The sequence below is a fragment of the Hylobates moloch genome, unplaced genomic scaffold (assembly GCF_009828535.3).
Source record: "Hylobates moloch isolate HMO894 unplaced genomic scaffold, HMol_V3 SCAFFOLD_18, whole genome shotgun sequence".
Taxonomy (NCBI): Eukaryota; Metazoa; Chordata; class Mammalia; order Primates; family Hylobatidae; genus Hylobates; species Hylobates moloch.
In genome coordinates, this window is record NW_026652293.1 from 70,287,648 (window position 1) to 70,305,903 (window position 18,256).

The window sequence follows — 18,256 nt, forward strand, 5'->3', positions numbered from 1 at the left end:
TAATATTTTTTAAATAAAGTATTCATATTTAATATTTGGGATGATAAATATTATTTATTGCCTAAATCTGAGGAGTCTGTCAAACTTAATAGCAAACTTTATATAAAAACATACATTAAAAACATAATCACTCAGAAAGGATATATGAAATAATGGCTGCTTAACATGCATCTTTGTGAAGATACAAATTTATTTATCCTGTGTAACTCATGTTTGGAGGATGCAATAGATCATCCAAGGTATTCTCAAGGAAAATTCAAAATCCACTCTAAAAAGATAAATAGATCAGATATGTAGATAGATAAATAGATAGATAGATAGATAGATAGATAGATAGATAGATAGATAGATAGATAGATAGATATGCATGCCCAGTGACAGGTGGGAGCATTGCTTGAGCTCAGGAGTTTGAGGCTGCAGTGCCCTGTCATTGCACAGCTGCATCCCAGCCTGGGTGACAGAGCCAGACCCTGTCTCTAAATACATATATGAATGAATGAATAAATGAATTCCAGAAGAAATCAGTCCATTTTGAGCTGCCAAAGAACAAAGATGAATTTTTGCTTTTTGCCTCTTGTTTTCCCTGTTGGGTTACTTCACCTAGAATGCCTCGTGGGAAAATAGGGGGAGCCCAGGAAAAAATTACTAAAAACTGCATATTTTTCTTTGAAGAACTGAAAATCTTCAGCTTTCTCAATCATTAAAATGCCGAAGAAATGTCTTTAGATTTAGGTACAAGATTAAAGTTTGGAACAAGAGTATTTATCATAATCAGTAGGTTTTCAGATGAATGTCTAATCATACTTTCAAGAATAAGGAAAAAAATCTAAATATGTACTTTTGAATCTCATGAGCATATATTAATATAAACATAAATTGGCTAATGTGTTATGTTTTTCCCCAAATATTTAAAGGTAAATTGTTTTTGCCAGTCTTTTTATGTTCCCAAATTAAAAGGGAATAAATAATGATATGGTATTTTAAAAATAGATAAAAGATATGACAGAATAGAAAGTGACATCATAGTTGTATGTGTCCTTGAAAAGTCTATGTTAATCTCAGGAATCAGTATATGCCTTTCACCAGCTAAACCGGGGTTTGAATATTCATTCTACTCCTTGGTAAACTTGTGATCTTGCAATTAAATTTTCTGAACCTTAGTTTTCCCATCTTTGCAATGTGCATATTCATATCTAGTTCCCAGAATTATTGCTCCTAGCCAAGTACTCTCATTAGATACTCAAGAAATACTTGTATCCTTTTTCGATAATTCTTGTATATCAAATTAATACTTATCTCTGTAAAAACTTGCAGGTTCTGTGTAACCTCTAATTACAAAGACTTCTCTAAGTGGTTTTAACTGAAATTTCCTTTGCAACTTCTCAGAATTTCAAAAGAGAAGAGCAGAACTTCGTTGTGCAGAATGAAATCAACAATATGTCTTTCCTTATTACTGATACCAAGTCAAAGATGTCAAAGGTATTACTATAAACCGTTTCACTGTTCTAGAAAATATCTGAATGTGACTTTCATGAATTGACTTTTTTTTTTTTAGATTTTCAAAGATTTGTAACTGGAATCTGATAGATTTGGTAATGTTATAAATTGGTTAAAACAAGCAAGCTGTTTTAAGGTTACCGGAATTTGTTTGAATCAGGCATGGTAAGACATGCAGACAGGAAATGACTGTCATGAAGGAAGACATTTCTACTGACAGATCCCTGGAAACAGGAGGCATGCCATGCCAGGCAGGGACCCGGGGAGGGGTCAGGGTCGGTCAGGAGGCAGAGAGAGCAAGGAGAAGACATGGGCGAGAGCTTGCCTCCTGGTCTCCACTGGAAGGAATGGACAAGGCAGGGCAACCAGGTTTCTGATTGGCTAATTTGAATAATTTTCAGGGGTTCCACATCATAGGGCCTGTCCTTGGTTGCCTAGTACCTAGTCGCAGAGTGATTAGAGCAGTGGTTAGTAGCCCAGAGTATAAGAGCCTGATAGGGGAGGTGGGGGTCAGTGTGGGCTCTGGGTTAGTTGATTTGTATATGAAAAGCAAACTCCCCAGAACAAGGAAGACATTTCCTTCTCTAGGACTTGGCTAACCATGGGAGGGACGGCTGTCTCCCCAGGATCAGCACATCTCCAAGATGTCAGAGCAACAGAATAAAGACATGCTTCACACACACACACACACACACACACACACACACACACACACCCCACTCACAAAATTATCAGTCAGTATAATGTATGTTTAACACGTCAACACTATGTATCCATCAAGTGTGAATATTTGTGTGCTTATGTGTACCAAATAAAGAGACCTCAAAATAAATTCGCTGCATTATTTAAAAGCCACATGGACGAATTCCAGGTTCTCACACATGAAGTGGGAAGTATCTTTCCAGATTTTTGTTTTCTCTATCACTCTTATTGGGGAGGGGAGGAGCTTCCATTTAAAGCATTTTAAAGGGGCTTTATATATTTAATTCCTGCTAAATGAGAAATAAATGTATTACATGTGGTAACATTTGGCTGCCAAATGGCCAAAGATCCAAAAGTGAGTGCTACTCAGGCAGAGGAAGTTAGCCTCTACTGACTCAATGAATTCTGGCAACAGAGTAGCTTGGGTACACCCACTGCACTGACCTCCAAAAGTCACCGGATCCTCAGGCCTGCTCTGTGATCTGTCACGAGGGAAGTAGAATGGTACTGCTTGGTAGGCCTAGTCTTGTTTAAGAGTTTTGAACGCCCTATGTGTGACCCGACAGCACATGAACTAGAAGCTAATGCCAGAAGTCTGTGTATTCCTATACAGACACCCTTTTCCCTCTTTTCCATCAGTTGAGTCTAGTGTTTCTCAAAGATACTCTCAAAGCACTACATGTCATAGAACCTAGAGTGAGACATGCATAAAGATGACTAATTGTAACACAATTTACTCTTATTTGCAAGAAGAAAAAAGGGAAGTAATAAATAAGAACCTCTCAATTTTAACATTTCTGACCCACAAATTTTCTCAAACTAAAAAATTATTTTTTTGTTTTTGTTTTTGTTTGTTTTGTTTTGTTTTTTTGAGATGGAGCCTTGCTTTGTTGACCAGGCTGGAGTGCAGTGGTGCGATCTTGGCTCACTGCAACCTCTGCCTCCTGGGTTCAAGCGATTCTCCTGCCTCAGCCTCCCAAGTAGCTGGGACTACAGGCACATGCCACCATGCCCAGTTAATTTTTGTATTTTTAGTAGAGACAGGGTTTCACCATATTAGCCAGGCTGGTCTCGAACTCCTGACCTCGTGATCTGCCGGCCTCGGCCTCCCAAAGTACTTGGATTGCACTCCAGCCTAGGCAACAAGAACGAAAATCCATCTCAAAAAAAATATATAGTTAGATAGATAGATAGATAGGTGGATAGCATTTATTACAGGTTCTCTGTGTTATATTTGTGGGTGTGAGAAAGGTGAGTTTTGCCTGTTGCATTATACAATTGTACTCTATTTTTTTCTTAAGATTTCATTTCCTGTTGAAATGTAATCACAGGACTTGGACATTTAAATGTCCAATGCTTTAAAGCTAGGCTCATTTTTATAATTACTATATCTAAAATACAAAAAAGTATCTTTTTATGGGTTTTTTTTTTGGTAGGCTATTTCATTGTAGGAATATTAGAAAATTTTTTGTAAGTTCCCACAGAAAGGTCATGTGATAAATACAACCGATTAAAACTGTGCTTCCCGTTTGTAATGTGGTAAAGGAAAGAGCTTGGCTTTCAGAGGCAGATCAACCTGAGGTGCTGACTCTGCCACTTCATAATCCCCTCACTCATCTTAAACCTCACTGTTCGTAGCAGCAAAATGTGTGTCATGCTGCTTACCTTGATGGAGGCTTGTAAAATCAGAGTAATGTGTGTATTGTGCCTCACAGATTATAGGCATGCAACAAATTTTAACAGATATGAATTGTAGTAACAAAATGATAAAGTTAAAATACAACTGAATATCTAACAATCATATAGCTAATAAGTACTTAAAAAACATATGAGAGAAAGAAACTGATAGGATAGTCAAAGATGTCAGAGGTAAGTGAGGATTTGAATAGATATTGAAAAATGAGTCTTTTCTAGATGAGTCATAGGAGAGAGGGTGGAGGAGCCTGCTGATGCCCCATTTTATGCAGCCATGGCACTGTTTTTACTTGTCTAACGGTAGCTTTGAAGAAGAGTCTGTTTGACGTCTTTCTTGCCATTTTCCTGGTCCACTATTAAATTTAAGGCTATTTTCTGTGAAATTGTTACGATCATATTTGTATGTTTGTGGGTGTGTGAGAGACAGAGATAGAGAGGAGGCAGAAGCAGAGGTTGATTGATTGATTGATTAATTGATTTAAGAAAGGGCTCAGGTGGCCGGGCGCGGTGGCTCACGCGTGTAATCCCAGCACTTTGGGAGGCTGAGGCAGATGGATCACGAGGTCAGGAGTTCAAGACCAGCCTGGCCAAGATGGTGAAACCCCATCTCTACTAAAAATACAAAAAAAAAAAAAAATTAGCCGGGCGTGGTGGTGGGTGCCTGTAATCCCAGCTACTCAGGAGGCTGAGGCAGAGAATTGCTTGAAACCAGGAGGCGGAGACTGCAGTGAGCCGAGATCACACCACTGCACTCCAGCCTGGCGACAGAGCAAGACTCCATCTAAAAAAAAAAAGCCTCAGGTGATTGATTTAAGAAAGGGCTCAGGTTATCCCACTTCCCTTCTTAAATATGCCCACATATGGGCCATGTTACTACATCTTTATATCTGATCCAAATGCACAGATTGAAAATGAAAAAGTATGCAAATTCATTAGCTTTAGCGGCTCTGTTTAAATTATTGAGCTGCTCCTATGAGCAAGGCACAGTGCGTGGCTTTGAATACAGAGAAAGGACAAAACAGGTTTGGCAGCTGCCCCAAAGGAGCTGCATAGTTTGGGGAGGAAATAGGCACTAAACAAATGAACAAAAAATACCCAATGTATGTGTACAGGAGGATATTTTATTGCTTGTAGATTTAATTTCCTCATATGAACAGTGATATCACCCATAAATGTTCAAATATTTACTGCTCTTTCCAGTTATAGATTTCTTCTGGGGTGGAAAGCAAAATTATTGTTTGCGTATAAGTAGGAATTCATTTGCCTAGTGTTACTCAAAATTGAGCAATTTGTAGATGCATTTAGTGTTGATTATTTTTATTATAAGCTCACAAATATTTATAAATATTAAACCAGATATAGGCTCTTTCTGCCTATATGACCATAAAACCAAAAGAACTTTACAGGTTAAAATCAATGAAAACTCTAACACTAATAAATTTAGACTAGGAAAACTCCAAACCAATAAAATTTAGACTATATTGGGGATGTTGCTTTGCTGAAACTAAATTGCCGGTATTGGATAGAAGTATGTTTGTATAATTTGTATCAATTTGCTTAATTTTTAGGATAGTGGTTCTTCATTTGGGTAGTTTTTTTTTTATCATTTTAGTAATGTTGTCCTTTGAACAAAGAGCCCATTTTAAATGATCCATTTTTTAATGAATGAATCAATTTAATAGTACAAATTATTCATCATGTTTTTTCTAATAAACTTACTGAGAATAATCTCTTACAAGTTGGTACATTTAAAAATGGGATTCATGCAATAAGCACATCTTTTTGGAACAGAAGTATGATTCTTACTGCTATGGTTCAGAAGATTATAGGTTTAATATAAGACATCAATATGTAGGATAATTATTACATAATTATATATTTTATAATGTAATATACAAGCTACCATTGCTACATGGTGACGCATTTGTTTCACTACTTTTACTATCCTAAAAATGTCTTTCAACCTCATGGTATGATATATTTTACCTTCTGTTAAGTAAAACAGATCATTTGTATATTAAATTATATTGTTTTTTTCTCAATAGCCCGACTATTACAATGTATTTATATTTATAAATATTAAAATATTTTTCATTATCATGAAACTATGTTCTAAGTTTGAATTACTGCTACAAAATATGCAACATGCACAAATAAGTGGATGTGGGACAATTATTTTAATTTTGGCATTAGAACATGCCCTCTTATAGAATCCTCATTACACAGTGAAAATTAGACTCCGTCGTTTAAGGTGACCCTGTGTTACTAGCATAAGCCTCAAACACATGACAAGCGAGCCCTTGAGTAACATGGCAGTATTCAATTGTAAACTGGTTATCCAGATAGTCCTGAATATTTATGAAACTCCAATGAGTATATTACTTCTCTTTCTACTAGACAGGGACTGAGGCCCTAGGAAGACAAGTTTGCAGACTGTATAAAAGGAAAATGCATTTTATAATTGTTCTGATATATTAGACCACACACACACACACACACACACACACACACACCATATATATGCATATATATTTCAAAGCAAGCATTTGTCAAAACAAAAATAAGACCTTTATTCTTATATTTCTTAAGCATTGAAAATTAGAAAGCACACAATATCTGAAATTACTATAGAATTTTTTATATATTTATCTGCTTCCCTAAAATTACAATTTTCATTTTTCTTCTAAAAATTACATAGGAATGCATACCAATGAATTATAATGACCTAGGGATCTGAGGGTAGGACTTAAAATTAGGAAAAGATGCTAAGAAGGGAAGACAAAAATTATTCTCAAAACAGGAGGATTTTCAAAACTAGGGAGCAGCAGAAAATGAGGAAGACGAAGTGACAAGTTAAAGGGTCATGGTGGTTCTACATGTGAGGAAAGCAGGTTCGGATCCCAGCACTTCTCTTTGTTCCATAGGCAGCTGTTTCTGATCAGGAAAGGAAGAAAATGAAGCGCAAAGGAGATCGGTATTCCATGCAGACCTCTCTGATTGTAGCAGCTCTGAAGCGGCTACTGCCCATTGGGTTGAACATCTGTGCCCCTGGGGACCAGGAGCTCATTGCTCTGGCCAAAAATCGATTTAGCCTGGTAAGTCTCCTTTTCATCCCAGCGGTAATGATCATCTGACCTCCAGACTCTCCATGTTTGATTCCTTTGTCTCACTGCCCTATATCAGTATTTCATTTGCATTACATGTTTTATTAAGCAGATTTTCTAGACAGGCCCAAGACTCAAACATAAAGACTGCTTTTTTTTTTGAGGATGCTTTTATCTCTAAGTTATGTTAATCACCTCCAGGACATATTCAAGAACCAAACAGAAAAGACACAAACCAATCATCTCTGGTAGTGAAAAAAAATGGATTTCATATAAACTTCTATATAAAGTTTGTGATGAGAAGTATATTCAAATTTATGAAGGGTGATTTTTCAATGTTAGAAGCATAATATATTGTGCCAACTGTGGGTAGATAAGGTGTTGACTTTTAAATTAGCTGCTATTTTCCTCTGCAAGACTCAAGCTCCTCTGCAAGATTTAAGTTCTCAAGATTTTACAATGTCCTCTGAGTTTCTGTTCTTTATAGCTATGCAAATGAGGATGCAATATTTTGCACATTGGAATTTCTATTTTATATTTATGTAAATTGGAGGACATATTCTCCATTCCATGTTGAATCACTGAAGCTCGTCACTGTACATGCAGCGTTTGACATTCTAAAATGAGTGAATTGAGGGGAAGCTGTGGGAGCGGGCTGCATCACGCAGCTCTACTGGCAGTTCTCTAGAGTTTGATTCTCAGTTGCATTTCCCTTGCTAGTACTAGGTCATGGAGGATGTTATTTAGGGCTAAAATGACTTTGTGGAGATTTGGAAGAATACTGGAGATATACTTCTATTTCAGCCCAAGGAAACGTGCTATGCCCCCCCTTCTTCTTATGAATTGGAAACTTGATTCCATTGAATTTTAATGTCCTTACTGTGGAGGTAAAGCAGGTCATTACCTTGCTTCAGGCTACAGCAGTACCAAGAAATTATTTGAATGAGAATGCCCCGAATTTGTGGCATGTAATTTTATAAAGATGTTTCTCAGACGTATACTATTTCAAAAAAGGTTTCGATTGTTTCTATTGACTTGTGACAGTTGATGCAATATCAGACTCCTTTTAGGTAATATATATTTCTTGACAGAAAGATACTGAGGATGAAGTACGAGATATAATCCGCAGCAATATTCATTTACAAGGCAAGGTAAGCCAAGTTTTATTCTCAAGCCACATTTATTATCTATACATTAGTTAATCTCTCTTTAAAATAGTACTATAAATAATGTTACTTTAAGCATTAAGGTAATTGACATATTTTAATTAGTCATTATCCTACTTGCAAAGCCTTTTGTATTAAAAATTCTAAAGATAATAATGATATGTTTTTAAAGAAAATTACCAGAGATTGTCAAATTTTGGAAAAAACATATATCATCAGTTGAAATACAGATTGGATGTATTCTTTTGATGAGTTTTAGGGTCTTTTGGACATAGAGACAGGTGTCTATAAGAAAATGTTGGCTAGGCACAGTGGCTCACACCTGTAATCCCAACACTTTGGGAGGCTGAGGCAGGCAGATCACTTGAGCCCAAGAGTTTGAGGCTGGGCAACATGGCAAAACCCCATCTCTACAAAAAGTACAAAAATTAGCTGGGTGGTGGTACACAACTGTAGTCCCAGCTACTTGGGTGGCTGAGGTGGGAGGATGGCTTGAGCCTGGGAGGCGGAGGTTGCAGTGAACCAAGACCATGCCACTGCACTCCAGCCTAGGCGACAAAGGGAAATTCTGTCTCAAAAACCAAAAAATTTACATGGAGCGATCAGTAATTAAATATATATTTTTAAGAGTCGTTAGTCTATAGGTGAATTAGGCCATTCTTGCATTGCTATATAATCTGAGACTGGGTAATTTAGGAAGAAAAGAGGTTTAATTGATTCACGGTTCTGCAGGCTGTACAGAAAGTGTAACACGGGCATCTGCTTTTGGGGAGGCTCCAGGAAGCTTACAATCATGGCAGATGGTGAAGGAGAGGCAGGTATCTCACCTGGCAGGAGCGGGAACAAGAGCAGTGAGGAGGGAGGTGCCACACACTTAAACAACCAGATCTCATGAGAATCTCGAGGACAGCACCCAGGGGATGCTGCTAAACCACTCATGAAAATTTTGCCCCGTGATCAACTCAGCTCCCATCAGGCCCCATCTCCAACACTGAGGATTACATTTCAGCATAAGATTTGGGCAGGGACACAGATCCAAACTGTATCAATAGGCCATATCGAGATTTGCAGCAACAGGAATCAATGAGTTTACCTAAGGAGAAGAGAAGAGTGTACAGTTAGAATAAAAACATGGATGAAAATCGACACAACACCTACTTTTTAATGGTGGGTAAAAGAATTGTTAGAAGTAGTTTTGGCAATCCAGTGACCATTTACTATTATTTGGAAATTCTTTTATACCATTGAATAAGTTATTCATTTGTTTATAAAACCCGTGATGCAGTTTTAAAAGTCCAGCTAGTATTTTCACTCAGCCTGTTGTCTTCGATTCTGGTGTCCCTTCTGAGGAATTTTTTTTAATTATGAAAATATGCAAATGTCAGAAAGTAGCAACAATATAATACATGGCTTTCTGGGCATTAAAATGTCTTTTTCCAAAGATCCAAACCATATTCTTTTTAAATTAGCACTTTAAAGAATAATATAAAGGTGAGATATGCCTTTGTCACATTCACAATGCACAAGTATTTACTTAGAGCAAATTTCATGTGAAATTTGATGCGTACTCAGTTGTTTCCTAACAATTATTTTAGAGTAAGAGATTAATTACTGTTAGAGTATGATCTCTTTTCAGAAGGCCAGAAGAATTTGAACATTTTTTAAAAAGTTTATAAAGCCTCTATTGGAACTTCAGAAGAAGAGTTGACACTGTAAACATTTTTCCCCTTTAGGGAGAGACACTAAATGTTTTTACGTACATGGGTATTTGAGAAGATCAGGTACCCCATGAAAGGGTGCTGGGGATCCCCAGGGGACCATGGACCACACCTAGAGCACCATTATCTAGTTCAACAATTACTGAGTTAAAAACAGAGAGTGCTCAGTACCTCTTAAGAGGAGTCTGGGCCAATCTCAAGAAATGGTCAAATAAAGGTGGTTATGATTATAAGCAGAAAGAGGTTTGTCCATTGTATTCTAAAGGTCACTTGTAAGAATACTTTGGACAGTTTAGATGACATATTAGGGAGAAAGGAAGAAGGAAGAGAGTAAAACAGGAAACATTGATAGTCAATGTTTCACCTCCAAATGAATAAGACCTGAAAAGAGGTAATGAATAAATATTCATCTTGTCATTTTATTCTACACTCTCTTACACTAGGGGTTAGGCAGACATATTGAGATATACAGATTTTCAAAAAATGATTTTTTTTATTCCTAACTTCTTGAATGCATTGTCTTGAAATTGTAGGGCTGTTCATCCTGAGGCCAGAGAAGTAATTTTATGTTAGAATAAAGATTCTACCTTATTAATTATGTTTATGCATTAAATAGAACTAAGAGTACAGATTAAAACCTGTAAGTATCAAACATAGTCCTCAGACTTAAAAAGTGTACAGATGAAAACATTTTATTTTATCAAAGGATAAGTAGTCTTTACAAGTCATTTATATACAAAGCTCTATCTGTCTATGCTTACCTGTAGATGAAAGTTATTTTTGACATTTTGAACTATGCACTCTCAGTCTGGGAGTTGTGAAGTTTTAGATGTCATCTATTTATTTCTGCTTCATAATATTCAGTCTCCCATTTCTAATGGAGATTCTAAAGTGGAAGAAAATACAAGGGGATTGCTTTGTTTGTTGTTTGTTTGTTTGTTTGTTATTTTTTGAGATGGAGTTTCACTTGGTCACCCAGGCTGCAGGGCAGTGGTGCAGTCTCGGTTCACTGCAACCTCCGCCTCCTTGGGTTCAAGCGATTCTCCTGCCTCAGCCTCCCGAGTAGCTGTGATTATAGGCGTGCACCACCATGCCCAGCTAATTTTTTGTATTTTTAATCAAGAAGAGGTTTCACCACGTCGGCCAGGCTGATCTTAAACTCCTGACCTCCAGTAATCCACATGCCTTGGCCTCCCAAAGTGCTGGGGATTACAGGTGTGAGCCACCATGCCCGGCTGCCTTGTCCATTTTTAATAACATGCTTATTCTATATTATTTCTTTGAACTGATGTGTTCTACCCCCATTAAGTTGCTTGCTTTTGTCAATTTCTATGACTTATAATAATGTTTCTAAAAACATGAAGATTTCATATACAGTTTTCACCAAGGAAATTTGATGGTATTGAAAAGTAAAACGTGTAGACTCCTTTATGATTTTAAAAACCTCTATTGATTTATATAATTTAATATCTTTGTCTCAGTGAAATTAAGCTCTGTTGTAGAGTCCAGATATTTATAGGTAAATGCTATCCTATATCCTTGCCCATAAAAGTAAACACAGAAATCTTTCTACAATTAGACTGTGAAAGGGGAGGAGAAAGAGCAAGTGTAGCCTCACCCATTTTGTTTTCCCGTTTCCCACTCATCCTTAAGCCCTAGTTACAACGTCTTGTGTTAAGGGAAATCTACCCAACCACTAAAGAGTATGATAAATCTCACGGTATTTTATATTTTGTTTTAGTAGCCCTTATCACAATTATAAATAGTTGTTTAATGTCTATCTTCTCTACTAGGTGATAAATTTCATGATGACCAGGACTTTATCTGTCTTTCTCTCTTAGTATTTTTAATTTGTAATAATTGTATATAGTTAAGGTGTCCAGCAGGATGTTTCTATATACATAAACATAGTGACATGATTAGTGTAGTCAAACAAATTAGCATATCTGTCTCCTCGCATAGTTACCTTTTGCATGTATGTGCTAAGAGCTCCTGGAATCTACTCTCAGCAAATTTCCAGTATGAATTGCAACATTATTAACTGTAATCACCATGCTGTACATTAGATCTCCAGATCTGTTTGTCCTATATAACTGCAGCTGCGCGTCCTGTCTTAACTAGTAAACACTATAAAGCCCAGTAAATAATGGTGGGTGGACTCTTCCCATCTTTAGATTGTAACCTTGTCTTTTAGATTCCCATCTTCCCATTGTAACCTTTTCCTTTATTCTGCAGTTGGAGGATCCTGCTATTAGATGGCAAATGGCTCTTTACAAAGACTTACCAAACAGGACTGATGATACCTCAGATCCAGAGAAGACGGTAGAAAGAGTATTGGATATAGCAAATGTGCTTTTTCATCTTGAACAGGTCAGGCTTTGTGTCGATTCAATCATATTTGCCTTAGCCACATACAAATATTTTAAAAAGAGAATGTGTGTTAATTTGTTAACTATGACCCAAGAAACATATATGTTCAGCATATTCATTCTAAAGAATAAGAGTCCGCTGTGCTTACTATTTCATAAAGACAATTTCTAAGCTTATAAATCTTGTAGCAATATATAGATTATGTATTTTGGGAGATCCTGGCCTTTGTTTTGTTGCCTTTTTTGAAATATTTCTGAAAGTATTAGGATTATATTTTTAAATTATTCTAACCAAAAAATTCAGGAGTTACATCTGATTCAAATACTGTATGCATACTTCATTTTTTATTATTGCTCATAAAAACATGTTTGAGATATTATCTTTTACTGGTTTAATATTTGAAACATTTTCTTTTTTGCCACTTGTTTAACCTTGCCTTTTATTAGGTATATTTTTGAGCTAATTTTCTCTGCAATCAGGAACAAATTACACTTAGAGAAGAACAATGCATTGATACATATTAAAATCATGTAAGAAAAGTGTTTTGATATATTTTTTCAGTTGTGTCCTACTTTACAAAGCTCAATTTGATATTCTTATTCATTACCTTTGCACAAGAATGTGTAAAACAAGAATACTTGAAACATTATCAATCAGAGGGTCATATTTTTATAGAAGGGATCGTCTGGCTTAGGTAAAATATCTGCAACACAGAGATATATTATCTATTTCTCATAAAGTCCATTCAGCAAAATAATCACATAGTGAAGAAGCTCATCGTAACTTGACCATCTGATCTGTCACAGGGCTCTTATGACAGATCACACTGTTGATGACTTGGTTATTTTATACTAAATATAAAATAATAATAAGATGCCCTATGCCATCTCAGGAACTTTGCCACCTAAATATGTGTGTGTGTGTGTGTATATATATATATATATATATGATAAATTTCATAGATGATAAATTTTATATATATATAATTTTGTATTGCCTTTAGCCATATTTGAACATATTATCATAGCAATAATAAACATTTTGCTTGTATTCCTGTTTTATATTATCTGAACCCTCACCCCTGCCCTGGACAGTTTAATAATGCAAAGATATCGTCTAATGTAGTATCCTTTTAATTTCCTTCTTGCTTACTCAAATACCCTCCCCGAAACGTTAATAATTTCTCTATTGCCATGCAATTTATCACTACACTTGATGAGATTAAAGTCACTAGGATACCCTTAGGCCGTATGGCTATTAACATGTATTTACATTATCTAATGCCTTGGAACTTAATACTTTCCTCTGAATAACTTACATAATATTTTAATGAAATATTAAATAAATACAAATTATCATCAATCAGCAGATGACAAGACTTGTAATGAAATTTTAAGTGATTTATATAAAGTCATAGAGTTGTATCTCCAGAATTATATGTATATATTTAAGATTATTAAAGGTTAATTAAATGGCTACGAGAGGACTGTTTCTGACAGCATTACTCTACCACCAGTTTTTAATTCTTCCTAGTGTTTATACATATATATAGATTTGCTTGAATAAATTCTAGATAGACATTAAATGAAGCTTATAGAAACTGATTCTATTTTATTATATTCCCATATATTCATAAATATATTCAATCACGATGAATGATGGCATTTCTCAAATGAGATTCACTTTTCGAAGTATCCATTTACGCCTTGGATGTTTATGGAGTGCCCTGTCCTAGGGCGGCCTTATCCCCAGTAGACCCGGAGGACTGAGTGCTGTAAGAGAGGAAACACGCTTAAACAGATAAATATGGGATGATACGGAGGTGTTAGGATATGAAATGTGCTGAAGAAAGTATAGAAGCAACCCAAACTTAATTTAGATATGAAGTAGGTAATCCCTGTATAAATCTTAAGGTAGGAATTATCTAGAAAAAGGTGGGAGGATCAGAGTTTATCAAACTGTGAAGAATATGGCAAGATTGGTTTACCATGAGAGGAGGGTTTTGAGTTAAAGGAAATTGTCAATTATCAAAAATAAAAAGCAGTGGGAGATATCCTTGTGTTTAATTTATGCCTTTAATATCCCTATGCTAATGATAACATGTAACTGAGTCAGAGGAGAGTGTGTAAAGAATATTTTAACTTGCAAAAGTCAGTGTGAAAACAGTAGGTGGACAAGAAACACTTGTTGATTTAATTTATCTCAAGTATCAGCAGCCTGTTTTAGATGTATATTTTGTGTTGTATATCTGGTAATTTTTCTTATGAGAGTAATCTCCATTGAATTTTCTAATAATCAAATTCTAGCCAAGCTAACACATCAGCACATCAAGACATTCAGACAGGGTTACAAGGAACATCTTGGTGTTCGCCTATGGATCCCATATCTTACAGCTAACTATTTACTTATCATTGATTTAGAGGAAAGCACACTGTTTCAGATATTTCCTGAAATACTTTAATAGGCAGGTAATAAAATGCCTGCCAAATGATAAGCTTTCTGGTGGCGGGAACCCTTTTTGTTGGATTTTTACTGTATCTTAAGTGCCTTAGGAACTTAAAATATGTTTGTTGACTGTCACCCATGCTGATCATAATGCTGTAATTCCTGTAAAAAGCTATCATCTACAGACTGGGATCTCAAAATGGAAATTTAAATTGAAGTATGTTGGGTCTCATTGAAAACTGTTGCCCCTGATTGCTTTTACTTCTATGTTAAAGGCATAACAATGGTTTATTTCACTTGACACAAGCATCAAGAAGATAATTGACGTGGATAATTGTCACAACATGTTTATTGATCATAGAGGGGGAAGAGCAACACAGAAATAAGTGCTTTTCCGTTAAACAAGTTGCTTTGTTAAAATTTCTAAACCACCGCAGTTCAAACGTTTTAAATGTTTACTTCAGACATTATTACAATCATTTTTGGCTCTTTACTGCAAAGGATAATAAATGTAGTTTTACTTTTTTAGCTAACATAACATTTTTATTTCTTTCAGAAGTCTAAACGTGTGGGTCGGAGACATTACTGTCTGGGAAGTACAGTGCCCAATGGCCTAGAGATTACTAATTAATTTAGGTTTATATGTTGGGATTTTTTCTTTCTAATACAATTAATCTCTCTTCTCTTGGAGTTCCAAACACTATTAGTTATATAAATAACTTGCTTGCATCATTTATTGCAACTTTTGAATTTATATTTGTCCCTATCTAACAAAATATTTACATATTTTAACATTTTTACCAAATTTACTCACTCCTAATACTGTGTTCACAAAGCGTTGTCTTCTTCTCTTTATCCTGTTATATTAAAGAATAGTAGAATTTTTATTAACTGTCCCTTTTGTGTTTATTACTTTAGCTCTTACAATAAAATTAGTTACAATGGATATATGAATAAGAATGAGGTAATATTTTATGTAGGCAGAAAATATGTATTAGAATCATAAAGAACCAAAGAAAGTTTTGAGAAGGAGATAAAATGATTTTATATGAAATGATTTTCTATTTCTTTGATTTTAGAGATGACATAGCTTTGAAGTACACAGTATTGGGAAAATGTGATATTCTTACTAAGGGAATTATATAGCATCTGCAACTATCTAAACTTTATCTTTGGGTAACTTTTAGGATATAGACTTCTCCATGATAATCTTAAGGTACTTTTGGAGTTGAAATTCCAAATATAGATTACGTAAGAGGGGCAACTGTTTAATACTATATTTTTGAAGATAGTTTGGGGTGTAAATATTTATTTATTTTTGAAGGTAGTTTGGGGTGTAAATATTTATTTATTTTTGAAGGTAGTTGGGGGTGTAAATATTTATTTGTGTCATTCTACCTCAGGTGGAGCATCCTCAGAGATCTAAAAAGGCTGTATGGCATAAACTACTCTCTAAGCAGAGGAAAAGGGCTGTTGTAGCCTGCTTCCGGATGGCCCCCTTATATAATCTGCCAAGGTCAGAATTATTTTATTTTTTATAATAGATCAATGTTATTTTTTCCTAATAAGTGACAGGTGTTTAGAATCTACCTTAATAGGTCCAAGAGAATGATGGAAAAAGCTTTATTGATGCTTCTACATAAAACTTGACTAATTTTGTTGGATATTTTCAGAGAACTGTGGTCTTTAATGTAATTATTAAATGACTCTTACTGAGGAATATCTGCTCACATATGTGAGGCAAGAGAGAGTCATTAGGAATTCATTCTTTGTCCTAGATTTGAATCAGACCATGATTTGAATCATTCTTTGGCGTCAGACTTGTCTTGATTTGAATTCTGACCTCCCAACTTCTCTGCCCCATGGCATTGGTGAAGCTATTTACTGGCTTTCATTACAATTTTCTCTTCTGTATCATAATGGGATCAGCCTCATAGAGTTGTTCAGATTATTTAATGGGTTGATGTATACAGAGTGCTTAGAAGTGAGCTAGTAAGTTTATGTCATGATAAATGTTAGTCATTATTATTATTTTTGTAATTGTTAGCATTTGGGGAAAAGAACTGACCTATGGGAATAATGTAAAAAGATTTGACAGGCCCGTCAACTTTCTCTTAGACATAGAGCAGACATACTTAATAGAGAAGTAGCCTGGTACATTCAAGTCTGGCTTAGGTGGTCCAGGGTACCATTTCAGTCACCTTGTAGTTCTCTGAGAAACTATGCTCTTTCTCACTCTGAAGTTTATACAAATTGCATCATCTCTATGTCTCAGAAACAGGACTCAGCTCAGCTACATCTCTTTTGTGGAACATCTCTGACCAAGCCATGCCCTTCTACTCCTTGCACATCATACCACTTTCCTACAGTATTAAGCTATTTGTCTCTTTGATTACTAGTTTTGTTCCATTTTCTTTCTTCAGCACCTAGAACAATGACTTATACATCGACATTCAGTAAGAGTTTGAGTGAATGTATAAGGCAAAGAAAAAAGAGAAACAGAAGCAAAACAAATAGATGAAACATCAAACTTTTCCCTTTTGCTAAGACAGTTGTATTTCTTGCCATCATGTCACACTCACTGGGTCTAAAATGTATTAGCATCCTCCTCAAATGTGCTACTTCTCAATTCTCTGACTCAATTATGCTGTCATCTTTTGGTCAGATAGAATATTAACCTTGATATCTAGAACCAGAAATACCATTTGACCCAGCAATCCCATTACTGGGTATATACCCAAAGGATTATAAATCATTCTACTATAAAGACACATGCACATGTACTATTGCAGCACTGTTCACAATAGTAAAGACTTGGAGCCAACCCAAATGCCCATCAATGATAGACTGGATAAAGAAAATGTAGCACATATACACCATGGAATACTATGCAGCCATAAAAAAGAATGAGTTCATGTCCCTTGCAGGGACATGGATAAAGCTGGAAACCATCATTCTCAGCAAACTAACACAGGAACAGAAAATAAAATACCACATGTTCTCACTCGTAAGTGGGAGTCGAACAATGAGAACACGTGGACACAGGGAGGGGAACATCACACACTGGGGCCTGTTGGGGGTGGTGGGCAATGGGAGGGAGAGTATTAAGACAAATACCTAGTGCATGTGGGGCTTAAAACCCAGAAGATGGATTGATAGGTGCAGCAAACCACCATGGCACGTGTATACCTGTGTAACCTGCACGTTCTGCCTGTGTATCCCAGAACTTAAAGTAATGAAAGAAAAAAAAAGAATATTAACTTTGAATTCACATTATCATTTCTTTTTGGTTACTCCTGTACTGTCATTGCCCAGATTTCATCAATTTTCCTTTGAACGACTTCACATTCCCATCCTTCCCTCCATCACCACCTCTTCAAGTCACTTGCTCCTTGCCTCATATCAAGTTGATGGCAGCGGTTTCTGAGCTAGTTTCTGTGATGTCATAGAGTTCTTCCATCCTCTCCAAAATGTCATTTTCAAAATGGTATCCTTGACTCCAATGGTTCGCCAACGTGGTGCTTTTAAGAAATACACTTAAACTCATTTAAAAAGTATT

The 18,256-nt window shown here is 35.8% G+C and overlaps 1 protein-coding gene across 6 annotated transcripts in view; it reads left to right on the forward strand.

The window, feature by feature from the left end:
- RYR2 (ryanodine receptor 2) overlaps nucleotides 1-18,256 on the forward strand; it is a 799,701-nt gene that overhangs the window by 676,903 nt on the left and 104,542 nt on the right. For all 6 annotated transcript variants that reach the window (XM_032137647.2, XM_032137648.2, XM_058430777.1 and 3 more), the window contains 5 exons: nucleotides 1,387-1,479; nucleotides 6,819-6,989; nucleotides 8,090-8,149; nucleotides 12,118-12,252; nucleotides 16,101-16,213. In XM_032137647.2, coding sequence (XP_031993538.1) covers nucleotides 1,387-1,479; nucleotides 6,819-6,989; nucleotides 8,090-8,149; nucleotides 12,118-12,252; nucleotides 16,101-16,213 — 572 coding nt within the window. The remainder of the gene's footprint in view (nucleotides 1-1,386; nucleotides 1,480-6,818; nucleotides 6,990-8,089; nucleotides 8,150-12,117; nucleotides 12,253-16,100; nucleotides 16,214-18,256) is intronic.